The 16051-nt window shown below is 36.8% G+C and overlaps 1 protein-coding gene across 15 annotated transcripts in view; it reads right to left on the reverse strand.

Annotated features, from left to right (window-relative positions):
* The window catches only part of AGGF1 (angiogenic factor with G-patch and FHA domains 1), a 123294-nt gene extending 108280 nt beyond the window's left edge, over positions 1-15014 (reverse strand). For all 15 annotated transcript variants that reach the window (XR_014310124.1, XR_014310125.1, XR_014310126.1 and 12 more), the window contains exons 1-6: positions 14431-15014; positions 11661-11763; positions 10472-10680; positions 8943-9107; positions 6334-6522; positions 1230-1560 (exon numbers count right to left, since the gene is read on the reverse strand). Coding sequence is in view for 3 of the 15 variants with exons in the window: in XM_082724785.1 (XP_082580911.1) it covers positions 1230-1560; positions 6334-6522; positions 8943-9107; positions 10472-10680; positions 11661-11763; positions 14431-14640 (1207 nt within the window). In the remaining 12 variants the exon portion in view is untranslated. The remainder of the gene's footprint in view (positions 1-1229; positions 1561-6333; positions 6523-8942; positions 9108-10471; positions 10681-11660; positions 11764-14430) is intronic.
* Positions 15015-16051: the final 1037 nt, after the last annotated feature.

The raw sequence follows: 16051 nt of genomic DNA on the forward strand, positions 1-16051 counted from the left end.
AGGGTCCTGGGATCAAGCCCTGAATCAGGCTCCCTGGTCAGTGGGAAGCCTGCTTCTCCCTCTCCCACTCCCCTGCTTGTGTTCCCTCTCTCACTATGTCCATCAAAAAATAAATAAAATCTTTAAAAAAAAAAAAAAGTATGTCTTTATAACCTCATGTTGAAAAAATGTAAGACTTGGGGCACATAGGTGGTACAGTCAGTTGAGTGTCTGACTCTTGTTTTCTGCCCAGGTCATGATCTCAGAGTTGGGAGATCGAGCACTGTGTCAGGCTCCACACTCAGTGTTGAATCTGCTCTAGATTCTCTCTCTCCTTTTCCTTTTCCTTTCCTTCTCTTTCTCTAAAATAAATATATATTTTTTTTAATGTAAGATTTACCATAACATCTATGTAGCTAAGTCAGGGACTACACTTTTTTTTAAAAGCTCCTGTTCATTTATTTGACACAGAGAGAGAGAAAATGCATGAAAGTGTGCACTCACAAGCAGGGCAGCAGAGGGAAAGAGAGAAGCAGGCTCTCTGCTGAGCCGAAAGCCCGATGCAGGGTTCGATTCCAGGACCCTGAGATCATGACCTGAGCCTAAGGAAGCCCCTTAACTGACTGAGCCACTCAGGTGCCCCTGGACCACACTTTTTTTTTTTTTTTTTTAAGATTTTATTTAATTATTTTACAGAGAGAGAGAGATCACAAGTAGGCAGAGAGGCAGGCAGAGAAAGAGAGAGGAGGAAGAAGGCTCCTCACTGAGCAGAGAGCCCAGTGCAGGGCCCGATTCCAGGGCCCCAGGATCATGACCTGAGCCAAAGGCAGAGGGTTTAACCCACTGAGCCACCCAGGCGCCCCAGGACCACACTTTTTAAATGTAATTTACTTTCCCCTCAGTTACAAAAGCAGACTACAAATACCTAAACCACCAAAAAGCTTTAGTATAAACTTTAGAATGTAAGTAACTTGGTTTTGTTCCATTGACTAGGCCATTCAATGCAAGAAAACTTTAAGGTCCAAGTATTAGTAATTTATTCAAATTCTTCCCTTTAAAAATAATCATAATGGTACTGGTGACCACTTTGTTGGTAGCTCAAATAATTTTCAACAGTGTCATTAAAATAATCAGTTTAAAAGTTTATTTTTTGCATACATAAGAGTTACTAACATTTTTAACTCTGTTGCTCTTTTACCATGACCAGCCTGGGTTATTTACAGATAATTAAACAATAGTTATTTACCCACCTTCATCCTCAGTATCTTCTGCAGTTACATTGTCTTCACTGGTAATGTCTTCATCGTAACTGTCCTCTGTCTGAGAGTCTGTAATTTCACCTTCTTCTGGCTCACTATCAGTCTCCATGATTTTCTCATCTTTGAATGATGTCGAATTATAAATGTTTTCACTAACAGAAGAGTCTGTAGTCTTTCCGCTAACTGGAACAGTAAATTTGGCAGGACTACTTTTGTAATGAATGTCTATTTTGGCCTTCTTTTTCACATTTGCAAAATCTTCTCCCTCACTGCAGCTTACACGTTCAACATTGGATGCTTTCTGATCTTCTGCATTCAAATCCTGGAAAGACACGGGTAGGGAGGTAGGAACAGGAGAAAATAGGTTAAACATGACCACCTTCTAACACTAAATGTTTCAAAGAATTAGTGAAGATATGTGTACAATATTTTATATGAAATACCAATAGCTATTACCTATAAGCCCCTCTTCCTCTCATGTTCCCTTTCTTACTTAATGACATTACCATCCTCTAATAACCCAAATCAAAAATCTTATAGTTTTTTTTTAAATATTTTATTTAGAGATTACAAGTGCGCCCCTTATAGTTATCTTTGACATCCCCTTAACTACCACTTGGAATCCATTCCCAAGTGCTATGGACTGTTTATACTTGATCCCAATTCTCCATATTTATTCACTAACTATCCCAGTCCAGGCCCTTATCACACATTCCTTGGATGATACAACAGCCTAGACCACTTCTAACCAACAAAAATATAATACAAGCCATATACACACACATAAATATATATACTTTACAATTTCCTAGCAACCAGGGCACCTGGGTGGCTCAGTGGGTTAAAGCCTCTGCCTCCGGCTCATGATTGGAGGATCCCCACATCCGGCTCTCTGCTCAGCAGGGAGCCTGCTTCCTCCTCTCTCTCTGCCTGCCTCTCTGCCTACTTGTGATCTCTCTGCCTACTTGTGATCTCTGTCTAACAAATAAATAAAATCTTTAAAAAAATAAAATAAAATAAAATTTCCTAGTAACCACATTAAAAAGGTAAAAGTCAGTAAAATTCACTTTATCTATCCAATGTTTACAAAGTATTACCATTTATTATAACAAATAACATTTAATCACTATAATACTATTAATGAAATATTTTACATGGATTTTTTGGTACTTCAAGACTTTTAGTCTTCAAAAGTGAGCGTGCTGTACTTCATACTTATAAAACACCATAATTAGGACAAGCCTCATTTCAAGTGCTCAATAGCTGTATGAGGCTAGTGCTAGTCAGCACTAGGGTAGTGCACGCCTTGAAAATATATTTACCCTAAATTTTCTTTTTGAACTTTTAACCAATAATCAAGTCAAAACACATAAAATACAGAATCAGCTTTTTAAAGATTTTATTTATTTTTCTGACAGAGAGACAGTGAGCAAGGGAACACAAGCAGGGAGTGAGAGAGGGAGAAGCAGTCTCCCCACAGAGCAGGGACCCCGATGCAGGGCTTGATCATGGGACCATGATCCTAGCTGAAGGCAGATGCTTAATGACTGAGGCACCCAAGCACCCCAGAATCAGCTTTATTTACAAGAGTGATTACAGATGTGGGGCATCTGGTGTGTCAGTCGGTTAAGCGTCTAATTCTTGGTTTTCGCTCAGGTCATGATCCCACGGACTGTGGAACTGAGTCCCAAGTTGGGCTCCACACCCAGCCTCTCCTCCCTCTGCCTCTCCCCTGAGAGGCACACACACAATGCGTGCCCTTTCAAATAAATAAATCTTAAAAAAAAAAAAAAAAAAACAACAGATGTACCTAATGTAGCAGAGCTACAGTTTCACTAAAATTTAGTATTTTAGTATTTAGTATTTCATTGAGGTGACCTGATTATACAAAATAATTTAAAGTATAAATGAATTAGTTATATCTCTTTTATTCTAAAATTGCAAATTAGTGAACATAAGCCTTTTATAACTCATTATACATGAGAGTGGGCAAACCTTGTGACCAATGAAATCTATTATTCTAAACTTAAAATAATCAGTTATTTTCCTTTTTCCTTTGGTTTGTAACATACTTTGAATCTTCTTTCTGCCTAAAGTAACATGATGAATTGCATTCATATGGTCTTCTTTTATTTTATAAAATATGAGAGCATCTTAAACACTTATTTTTAACAGTAGCATAAATTCAGTTTGGAGACCAACTAAACACTCACAGTATGATAAACTATATATACTCCCAGCAAAACAAACTCCTCAGAGGCAAGAAGAAGGATAAGAAACTGAAAAACTATGAGAGTTTTAAAAGCCACTGCAAATATAGCCAAAAACCCTATAAAAAACTTCCCTACTAGAAAAAAAAAAAAGGCAGTTTTCAATCTTGTATATTTTATTATTACTACTTACAGGAAAACACATGTGGGGTGGGAATGAATGAAAATGTCAGATGTGCTACTTCTCAAAAACCATCTACCAGTCCAGAATGTTAGATAAACATTCATTAAGAGATAAGAAAGGAGCCTATATGTGGCCATTGAAGCATATATGCATATTTCAAGTTATTTATGCCAATCTCTTTTGTTAGTTACACCAATCTCTTTCCACATACCTCCATTTGCAAAGAGTGAGGTTCGAGAGTATCTTAATTAAAAAAGGAGGGGGGCGGCGAGGATGAGGATGTCTTAAATGGTCTCCTATGTTTCACAGCTACCTTTTAGACTTAGGGGAATTCTCAAAATCCCATTAGGATTGTTTGTAAGTACCTATCCTAACACATATTTTTTAAAAAGGATGGTAAAGATGAGCAGTTATGGGAACAAACCTGGAGTAAAATCTCACAAAACACTTTCAAATTTCATTCTCCCGTTTGTCAGGAAAAGTCATTTAAAGACCCTCTATGTTCTTTTCCATTGTTTGAAAGAAGTACCTTCACAACCTATCTTTTCAAAAAGTTCAACTACTAGCAACAGGTTTAAGTCATTAAAACAGAAGTCTTGAAAGCAAACAAAAATCATTTTCAATATTTAGTCACATTCTCTTTTATTCCTAGGTACGTCAGTGAAAATAAGAGAAATACAAACAACTCAAACAGAGAAAGTAAATCCAAAAAAAACCTAATTCCATATGTGAACTTTAGTATTATACGTTAAAAACCTTTTTTCTTTTGTTATGAGAAAAACATGAGATGAAATTTCAAGAGCAAAGTATCCAGTAGTTGCCACAATTCACAAAATGCCAATGTAACAAATAAGCCTCCTTTCCTGCACATAAACCACCAACCTTAATCTGTCTGGGAATACACATAAGAGCACTGGTAATGTTTTTTATGTTTTCCTTCTTTAAATTTAACCCTGCATCACAAGCACTTTTTAAATTCCCCCCAGTCGTTATAAATTACCATTTTAAGGCCTAAAGAATGCTTTTTCTTTTTTTTTAAGATTTTATTTATTTATTTGACAGACAAAGATCACAAGTAGGCAGAGAGGCAGGCAGAGAGAGAGAGAGGAGGAAGCAGGCTCGATCCCAGGACCCTGAGATCATGACAAGAGCCGAAGGCAGAGGCTTTAACCCACTGAGCCACCAAGGCGCCCCAAGAATGTTTTTCAATTAAACATATGGGATGCCTGGGTGGCTCAGTTGGTTGGACGACTGCCTTCGGCTCAGGTCCTGATCCTGGAGTCCCAGGATCGAATCCCACATCTGGCTCCCAGCTCCATGGGGAGTCTGCTTCTCCCTCTGACCTTCTCCTCGCTCATGCTCTCTCTCACTGTCTCTCTCTCTCTCAAATAAATAAATAAAATCTTCAATTAAACATACTATCATTTTCTAAACCAGTATCTTGTAGGCTATTTGAACTCTTAATTTTTTTGTTCTTAAAAATATTGCTATATAACTACACAAAGGATCTTTCTTTGGATTTTTTTTAAAAGATTTATTTATTTATTTGAGAGAGAGAGAGAAAGCACATGCTTGCATACACACGAACAAGGAACGGTGCAGAAGGAGACAGAGAATCCCTATGGGCTGGATCTCACAACATGGGACTGGATCTGACAATCCCAAGATCACGACCTAAGCTGACACCAAGAGTCAGACACTCAATCGACTGAGCCAATAGACACCCTTCTTTCTTTGGATTTTTAAAAAATATTACCTGGAATGGTATTTTCCAGTTAAAAAATATTAATATTTTTATGGCTATTGATACAAATGGCCAATCTATTTTCCCAAAAGACACCAAGGGCACCTGGGTGGCTCAGTCAGTTAAGTGACCGACTTCTGGTTTTGGTCATGATCTCAATGTTGTAGGATCAAGACCTGTACCAGGCTCCCCACAATGCAGTGAGTCTGTTTGAGGATTCTCTCTTCTCCCCTCTGCTCCTTCTGCCACTCTCTCACTCTAAAATAAATAAACCCTTAAAAAAATAAATAAATAAAAAGACTTCAGTTTCCATTTCTAATAAACACATACTTACCCCATATTTGCTAGCAACTGATTTAATATTTGCTAACATAATAGGTAAGAAATTGCTCAACATGACTAAGAGGCAGAACTTTTATCTCTATCTAGTTACAATCTGTGCTTTTATTGTGAATTGTGCAATGACACAAACTTATTTTTTTAAGACTATTAGTTGAGAGAGCGAGTGAGGAACACAGAGCACAGAGGGAGAGGGAGAAGCAGACTCCCCAATGAGCAGAGCGCCTGATGCAGAGCTTGATCCCAGGACCCCAAGATCATGACCTGACTCAAAGGCAGACCCTTAGCTGATCCACCCCGGCACCCAAACATCAACATATTGGTTAAGGGTCTGACCGCTCTTCTTCCAAACTATGTAATACATGAGTATTTTATCTGCCTTAAATCTACCTCCTCCAAACTTTAAGAAGTTCCTTTTACTTCTAAGTGATTAAGAATTTGTAGAAAAAGTCCATCTTTGCCCTCTGTGAATGCTCCTTGGTTGACAGATTCTGATATGTTATCTTAATGGATATGTTTGAAATACAAAGTTACTGAATGATAATTTTCAGTTTCATCAAAAACCTTGACATAATTACATCATCATTAAGTAACTTTTTAAAATTATGAAGACATTACCTTTTCCTCATTTGTTACAGAAGAATCTGGATCCTTTCTTTTCTTCTTCAATTTTTTTTCCTTATTTTGTTTTGTGCCACATGTCTGATATGGTTGCAAATCAACTCGAGAATGAAATTGATATCGACCACTTTCCACATCACAGTAGTAATAAATTCCAGTGGAAGGATCGTAATATAGTTGATTTTCCTTTCAAAGTAAAAAAAAAAAAAAAAAAAGTTCTAGTCAGGCATAAAAAAATAAAATAAATAAATAAATAAATAGAAATGCTACATGTATTTAAAAATGGTCAATATTTCTTTTAAGAACTCTTCTATTTTCTGAAGATAATGAGTAAAGATGACAAAAAGAAAAATGCTTCTAAGTTGCCAAAATACTTTACATTCACTATTTGCTCTAATTTTCCTAGTACGAAAAATGAATACATTAAAATATTAAATTGAATCTAATAAAATTGCCAGTAATTTTACCACTTTCATACTTAGAGAAATAGCAATTTCATATGTTTCAACCTAATACATTAATGAAAATGATAATAGAAAACCTTTTAGAAGTCATGAAAACTAAGGCATGCATTGGAAAAAGCTAACCATATAAAAAGTAATTCACTCCTTATCCTTATGATTACACAATAATGGTTTGTTTTTAGGTTCTGTCCTAGTAAGTGGTCCAAATTACATGTCCAATTCCACACAAATTCCCTAGTTCTCAGTCCTAAGATCTATTTTTTTTTAAGTGAAATGCTTAAAAGCCACAGAACTTTGAAACTAATAATAAACATGTTATTGAGAATTCAACCCTCCTCTCAGTGTCATAAAACAAGTATTTGCTTGTTCATAACTAAAAGCCCTGAAGAAAAATTCAAAAATAAAATTAAGCTCATAAATACATTTTATATATAAAGGAACTGATAAACTGTCTTCCTTAATTAATTCTACTGTAAGTAATTAAATAAGTAAAAGAACCATGTAGAAATGAATTTTGGCAAATTACCGATAAAAACTGGAAAGATAAAAGAATTATGTAATCATCTATACTTATTAGATACTGGCCCATACTCTTTAACCAAGATTTAATTCAACAGTGTATATTTTATATACATCATAAATCCAGTCTGATCAGACCTGGGATTATCTTATGATATACTAAGGTTAAGCAACTAAAATTGCCTGGAATGAATATTTTTTTAACTGTTGATATCACTGCAATTTATTGTCTTTAATTCCCTTTTCAGATGTCTTACAAAAATATTTAGAATTCAATCTTTTCCATAACTAAAAAACTAAGTGGAAGTGTTCTAATCTTTATTATCAGTGGTAATAAAACTTTTACAACTCAAACTTGTTTTATCTCTTACTTCTTTCAGTCCAAAACACATTTTCAAAAATTTAAGAAAGACTATTTAATTACAATAAAATGGAAACTAGTACAATAAAAAGGGCAAAACAATGAAGTCCCTAATTCACTGAAACATAAAACCAACAGAATGTAACTAACCATTTATAGAAGAGATGTCAGGAGGAAAGATACAGAAAGGAAGGTAGAAGAATGATGAAGACTAACATCATATACTTGCAAGCTCTGTATTTTCCTCAAAACAAGTAAGTAATAGCTGGTCTCTTTGGTTAATAAGAATTTAAACATTAGCATGGTCAATTAGCATACTCCTTTGAAAGAAAATCCTCTTTTAATGAGGGATTTACAAAGTATACCAAGTACAAGCCAACAAGCTAATGAAATCCTTTCTCTAACTCAGGTACCTATTATTATCATTATGTTCTCTAGATTAGTTAACAATAGTTCCAGTGACCAGAATGTTGAACATCTGCTTCATTTTTGGGTACCACATTCTATAATTTCTGAGGACCAGACCACATGCCTAGACCACTGAAGCTGAGGTATATAGATGTGTAAGTTCCATCATCATTGTTATCAAATTCTGAATGAAATACAGTTAAGTACCAGATGTCAACAGCCATAACATTGAATTGTAAATCAAGAACTTTATTTTTAGGGTCTGTCCTAGTAAGTGGTCCATTATGTGTCTGATTCCACACAAATTCTCTAGTTCTCAGTCCTAACATTGATTTTTTTAGAAGTGAAATGCCTAAATGGCACAGAACTTTTGAACTAATAATAAACAGGCTATTGAGAATTCAAAAAAAGGACTTCTTCTGCAGCTCAAATGGATTCGTAAGTACTTGAAATAATTTTTTTTTTTACAATTTAGCTCACATACCAAGCCTAGAATTAACAATGTCACTTCCTTATAAATTCTATGAAAAAAATGTTAAAGTTCTTAAACACTTTATAACAATGCAGTTAACAGTCTATTTTTATTAATAAATGTAACGTTTTTGTGTGTTACTTTACATATAAAAGACTAGCTCTTTCTCAAGTATTAATCTATAACAATCACAATTAACTTATTTAATTAAAAATACAGAAGTATAGCTTCATAAGCTATTTTATAATTCTTTACTCATGCCAAATACCTTTGAATCAAATATAATTTTTCAATGCAGTTTCCTGCCTTTCTTAATTCAGTTTAGGGTTTAATACTTGACATCAAGCAACAAGTACAACATTAAACACCCCAACATACTTACAGAATCATAATAGAAACCAGTGCTGTGATCAAAATACAGTCCAGTGTTCTCATCATAACTAAATCCAGTCTGAGACACAGCAGCTTCTGCTGCAGCTCTCAAACTTTCAGCTAATGAAGAACCTTCTAAGGATGTATCTTCTGCTGCTAATACAGATGCTGGCTCCTAGGTAAGACATATTCATGTCAAATAAGACAAAAACTTCATTTTATCACTTTAAAAGCAGAATTAAAAACAATAAATACACTTAAAACAATTTTAAACAAGACTTCAACTTCTGCAATGGAAAGAGATGGCTATCAATTGCAGTTTGGTTCACTTTAAAAAAATAATTACTAGTCTTTAATTCAATTCTAACCTAGTTTTGAAAACATTAAAATTGAGTGTGTGACCACTACTCAAAAACAGATACCTGATACCATAAGATAGCTATCTACAAAATAAAGACCATGAAATATTCTTTAAGAATAACTACAGGTGGGGCGCCTGGGTGGCTCAGTGGGTTAAAGCCTCTGCCTTTGGCTCAGGTCATGGTCTCGGGTCCTGGGATCGGGGCCTGCATCAGGTTCTCTGCTCAGCAGGGAGCCTGCTTCCTCCTCTCTCTCTGCCTGCCTCTCTGCCTACTTGTGATCTCCTTCTGTCAAATAAATAAATAAATAATCTTTAAAAAAAAAGAAAGAAAGAAAGAAAAAAGAATAACTACAGGTTCAGGGGCCTCTGGGTGACTCTGTTGGTTAAGCATCTGTCTTTGACTCCGGTCGGGATCGAGCCCATCAGGTTCCCTATTCACTGGGGAGTCTGCTTCTCCCTCTCTGTCTGCCCCTTTGCCCTTCTTTGTGCTCTCTCTCTCTCCCTCTCAAAATAAATAAATAAAATCTTTAGGAAAAAAAAAGAATAATTACAGGTTCAAAGGGAAAAAAAACTTTAAAAAGAGAGATGGAGGAAAAAGCTATAGGTAATGTGAGATATCACACACTAAGAAGTTATACTGGATCTTGGGATCCTGGAATTACTGGGATCCTGGTCCAAATAAATTAAAGAATAACTTTATATGACACTCAGGCAACAGTGGCAAGGTATCTGACATAAAGTAAGCATTAAAAAAATTTTAAAATGGGGCACCAGTCTGGATTAGCTGGTGGAATGTGCAACTCTTAATCTTGGGGTTGTGAGTTTGAGCCCCAATTTTTGATGGAGTGATTACTAAAAAAATTAAAATCTTGAAAAAAAAATTACTATGAATATGATACTATGGCTCTTGCCCAAATTTTTTGGTTGAGTGAAAATAAAGTGACAAATTCTTTTAGTTTAAACATATCATTAATTTTTAGAACACAACAGAGTAGAAAAACAATTTTACTTATTAATAAATTCTTTTTTCCTAAAAACTGTAATATTCACTTTACCATTATATGCAGGATGTTTATAAGCCTTGTACACATTGTGGACTAAAGAAGTCTCTTTTTTTTATATAACAATAAACGACACAGTCTTGGGCATCAAGAGTTTCATGCTAAGCATCTTATTACCTGTGAATTTGAATTTGAGGCAAAATGGTCCTCTTCTGCACATTTAACATGTTCTGTTATATCAGCACCAGCATAAGCATCATTTTCTATTTGTGACTGATCTTCAGAATTAAAAGTGGAAGCTTCGATATCCTGATCTTGCTGAACTGAGAGTTCAGTCACTTTATTTGGAAGACTGACATCCTTATAGTATGTCTGATAATAATAATCTGTAGCAAAAGTAAATTAGGTGATATCATATTAGAAAAATGTATTTAAGGAGAAATTAATTCCAAACTACCAGCACTGAACATAAAACAGCACACAATGCTAACATATCATATTTTCACAACTGTATCTGATTTAACAGAATAAATGGATGGTGCAGATAAACTGACAGAGTATTTATCTTTGATCCTAACATCATCTTCAGTACCATAGCTATTAATTAAAAGTTAAAAAAACGGTAGATTTGGATTTTCCATAGCAAGGATATAAATGAAAACAGGTAAATAGGTTGTGTTCTTTTAAAAAAAAAAGGAACAACTCTTAATTTCTAATCACATACTACCTGAATACTATTGCATTACCAAATGACCAAAAAACCTGAGTGGTTTTTTTCTGTCGTATTTCTCTTATGGTGACTTTTAAAAAAATGTATCATACAAATATGTAATGTTAATAATAATGCTGTGTTTAACAATTTAGTTAAATTACATACTGATTAAAATAGGGCAAAACTTAATGGGAAGATCATTTCTTCTGATCCCTATTTCTTAAAACTCAGTTGCTCAGTTATTTTGTCTCACAATGCCACTCATGAGGTCATGGCTGTGAGCTCATCACTACCATAAGGGCCTAAGACACTGACACTGAACAAAATGCTAAGTGGAATGCATCAACAAGAAAACACAGGTACCTGGTCCAAGCAAGGCCAGATATGAGTAAATGGTTGAGAGCATGGCAAACATTACTCCAGTAATGTGCGTCCCAAAACACATTAGCATTATTATGTATTTATAGAATGACATTTCTATTTTCCCTCCAGAAGAACATAGAGATTATCTGAAAATACCAAATCGTATGAAAAGTCAATATAACAATTCTCAGATTTATCTAGATGTATGTCTATTTTAAGTTTAAAGAAAACTGCACCTTATCATGATGTGAACGTAACAGCACTAAGATATCTTCACTATAAGCCGAATACCTGAGATTGACCAAGCAGGATGGTTCTCGGTTTGTACTTCTACATCAGACTTCTTATTGTCTTCATTTCTCCCACAATGGAGTATTTTACTGAGCTCTTCTACCTAAAAGAAAACAAGGCCTTTAGGAAAATAGATCATTTAGCAATCTAATAATATACACACCATTCTCCTGAAATTACAATAATTATTTTTCTTGGTTGAAGTTTTAGAGAAGTACCAAAGCAGCTAATTTCCTTTTCAGAAAAATTAAAAATAGTGTAATCTTCTTTCTTTCACCTTTCACATTTGTAGAGGGAAATATTTTTCTTCTTATACTCTCTTGCTAAACCTCAAAAAAGTCCCTCCAAAATGAATTTAGATGAACTAAATTAAAAGGACTTTGTGAAGGCGATCCCTTACTTCTAACAGTAAGAATGTCTTATACAAAAATTTTAATCCGCAGTTCTTCCTAAAGAATTAGTTTAAAAAACCATTAATTCTAATTCATAAAATTATCTAATATCATTCAGTGTCCTCCACCGGGAATTACCTATTCACTTAAATATGTTAATACTCACTTGTATGCTTTAATGCATTTTTTTTTTTTCTTTAAACAAAAGCCAGTAGTCATAGGCCTAAACAACTGCAGTGGAAGGGAAGAGAGGTGACTACCTCAGAAGCGCCATCTGTCTTCCCTGTGCCTCACTGAATGCCAGGGCCAGAACAACAGTGTGGAAATACCCACAAGCAGATGAAGAGCAACACCACAAATACCCTTCATTCAGAAAGATCTTGGCGTGAGGCAATGTCTACTACAGGCATGAAACTAAATAAAAAACCAAGCTTTTAAATAGTTAATAACACATAAAGCTTAAAAGAAGGAAGGTGGTAAGACTGACTACATACAGATCATCTAGGCACTTCGTTAGTTATCAGATCTTATTAGCACCAGTGCTCAAACTAGAGTGAAGCAAGCAAGGCACCTAGAGCACAAAGTTTAAGGAGGCACTCATTCTCAGCTTCTCACAAGAAGAGGGTCTGTATCAGAGAATGAGTACTCCTTACATTTTTTGCCCTAGGTTACTGATTGCCTTGTCCCAGTCCTGGCTCTAGCTACTACCACTATAACTATAAACTTGGTGATTTATTTAGTAGCTCCCTACCTGCTAGGCACTAAACAGTACTCTGGATAACCTCTCACTAACTCTTCCAAACTTCTTACAGAATAGTAGCCCTAATCACCATTTTACATGAGAAACCTGAAGAGACAAAGTAATTTGCCCAAAGTTCTTCGGAGTCCAAAACCTGTTTTTCTATCAGCTCTCCGTCAATTCCCAAGCCACCTTTTTACCAGGTGTTTTACAGGTAAAATAATATTCAGTGATCTGAGATAACAGTTAACTAACCTATGCCCACCACCAAAGGAGGCTCACTAAGAAGAGGGTAAAGAGAAGTTACTACTATCACCAGTAGAATCAAGGCTTTTTATGCATTTCAATTTTTATATTAGACCACTATCAAATTCACACTAATAAAAAAATGCTGGCTCTTCAAAGACTAGCAACAATGTTCTCTTTTAGATCTTTAGATTAAAAATTTGGAGGGGCGCCTGGGTGACTCAGTCCGTTAACTGTCTGCCTTTGGCTCGGGACATGATGCCAGGGTCCTGGGATCTAGCCTCACATCGGGCTCCCTGCTCAACGGGAGTCTGCTTCTCCCTCTGCCACTCCCTCTGCTTGTGCTCTCTCACTCTCTGTCAAATAAGTAAATAAAATCTTTAAAAAAAAAATAGAATTATAAAAAGGTTTTTAAAAAGGAATTTTAAATATTTTGCTTGCCTTCCCTCATGATAGTTTAGCCAAGGACTCCTAGCACAGTCCTTGTGCATTCACTGTAAGAGTTCAAGAACTAGTTATTGAGTAAAGAAATATTTTCTATAACATCATATTAACATCTATACAACAGACACAATGCACTACTTCTCAGCAGTTGTTTTCATAGATCATTTGATAACAAAGCATAATAAAGTTTTCCAGTTTTTCAGTATACAACCTTTATGTGCAATTTTAGGAAATATTACAATATATTACAAAGGACTACACAACAGTTTACATTAATAATTACAGGGAAATAACTTGTTGGAAGAGTGTAACTACCCAACAAATCAAGCTGGAAAAAAATATTATGCTCCTTTTTAAAATAAAAAAAAAAGTGACACTTAAATACTAATCCTTACTCTGTTTTATGAATATGAAATTAACTGATTAGTGTCTCTAACAAAGACAGAGCCCCCTACTTTCACCAGAAAACTCAAGCAGAAAAATAACCTGGCACAAGCATAATGTTCAACAGTTTGTAAAACTCGAAAACCGTTCATGCTTCATCTGATTTAACCTTCACTTGCGTGGTACTAGCACTCTCATTTTATGGACAACCAAGGTTGAGCATCAGTTCACACACCAAGTGTGTAATAAATGGAATTCTGCTCTAAGTCCAGAGCTTTAATATTCCTAATGCCAAAGGAACGTCTCACGTGAGAATGGTAAGGGTAAGGTAATGAAGTCCACTTCCCACGAGCAGCTCGCACACTTATCTAAACCCGAGGAACCCGAACTCTTAGGCTAGCTTCAAACGTACTTGGAATTATAATCCAAGTGAACCTTTCTTTCTTTCAGAATCTCTATAAAACAGTCCTCGGCCCCTGCCACGGAGCCCTTCCGAAGCTATCAGAGGCTTCGGAGACCTCCCTTTGGGCTGGATGGGGCGCCGGGCTGGGGGCGGACCGCGCACCTGGGTGCGGAGCTCCTGGTTGTTGCTCTCTGCGCTCTGGTACAGCCGTTCCGTGTGATGAAGCAGCTTCTCGATCTCCCGCACCTGCCGCTTGCAGCTCCGCAGCTCGCGTTCCAACTTCTCCACTTTCCGCCTCAGCTGGGCCAGTTCAGGCTCAGGGGAGGGAGGTGACGACGGCGACAATGAAGGCGACGGAGCCTCGGAGGCCATGGGGTCCAGCACAGGGCGGCCCGTGGGCGCGGAGGGCCTGCGCTCACGCTGAGGCGGACGCCTGCGGGGCCAAAAGCCATAACAGAGCGCGGGCAACGAAACTTGGCCTCAGACCGGCCGGGCCGGACCGGCCCCTGGCCATCACGCCTTGAGACTCCTTGCCTGTAGCCTAGAAAGACTGAGGACAATGAACAAGGGGACCGAGGATGCGCCCGGCTCAATCCTCCAGACTTTCAAACGGGGAAACTTTATTGGCAACTACCTTCCCCACCAACCGAAAGACCTGCAAAAACGTTGGAGAAATGGTCGACCCAGAGAAGCGGAGAGCAGAAACACTCGGAAGCCTCCTGGGCTGAACCGGAAACGAGGGCGCTGGTGGTGGGCGGGGCCAAAACCTAAAGGGAAGTTACGGGTACCGGGAAGGGCCTTAAAACACATGCGCAGTCTCTCTACCTGAACACTAGGTTATGGCACGCTTGAAGAGTCTATTTGAAAGCGGCTGCCTAATTTTGTGGGTAGTTTTAAGGTCGCTGCCTCTGGTCTTGGGTTTTTGCACTTGCCTGTGTTGGGGAGCAAGAATTCCTGTCTCCTCCAAGGTCCTTCTAGCTGCACGGAGAATCAGATTTACGAGACAGATTAACAGAGAAAAATAAAAGTTAATACGCATAGGTATGAGGAACTACACATAGACATGAAAATTCCAAAGATAGGCACAATGAGGTATATATGTCATTCTGAACTAAAAAGGAAGTAGGAGTCTGGGACTTCAGATGAAAGGAATGCACTTTGCGATAAGATGAGCAGATGTAAAATAAAATAAAAAAAGATGAGCAGATGTTTGGTAATTAGATGTTTGCCTTATCATACAGATGGCTCACTCTGATAAAATTTATCTGAATAACAGTCATTCAGGGAAAGACCCCGATTTAGATTCTTCTGTGTGGTTGAGGGAGGACAAAAGTTTCTTTTGAGCCCTCAGAGTCTAAAGCAACTTAAGCTTGAGATAATCCACAAGCCAAAGTGTCACATGAGGGGGAAAGTGTCCTATCCTGTACCCCTTCACCTAGTAGCAAAAAGTTTTCACACTTTTTGCAGAGTTCACTTTGCAGTTCTTCATTTTATAGCACTCTGTAGATGAGAACGCTGAAACTCCAAAAATAATTTGTCAAGATTTATAGAGATAATGCTAGATCGGGACTAAAACATAGTTTTCTGATGCTCTACTTATTTACCATTTCTGTTGATTTGGTGAGTTTTGGCCCCCAGGAAATAAAAGCAGATTCATTAGTTCTGAGGTGAAGAGGGGATCATCCCCAGTGGGAAAATAAACATCTAGATTCTGTGGAAGTAGAAGCGAAAAATGCTCTGGTTCCGTGGATTTTTTTTGGTATTTCAGCTGTGTGGAACTGGC

Source organism: Mustela nivalis (assembly GCF_964662115.1).
Source record: "Mustela nivalis genome assembly, chromosome: 3".
NCBI lineage: Eukaryota > Metazoa > Chordata > Mammalia > Carnivora > Mustelidae > Mustela > Mustela nivalis.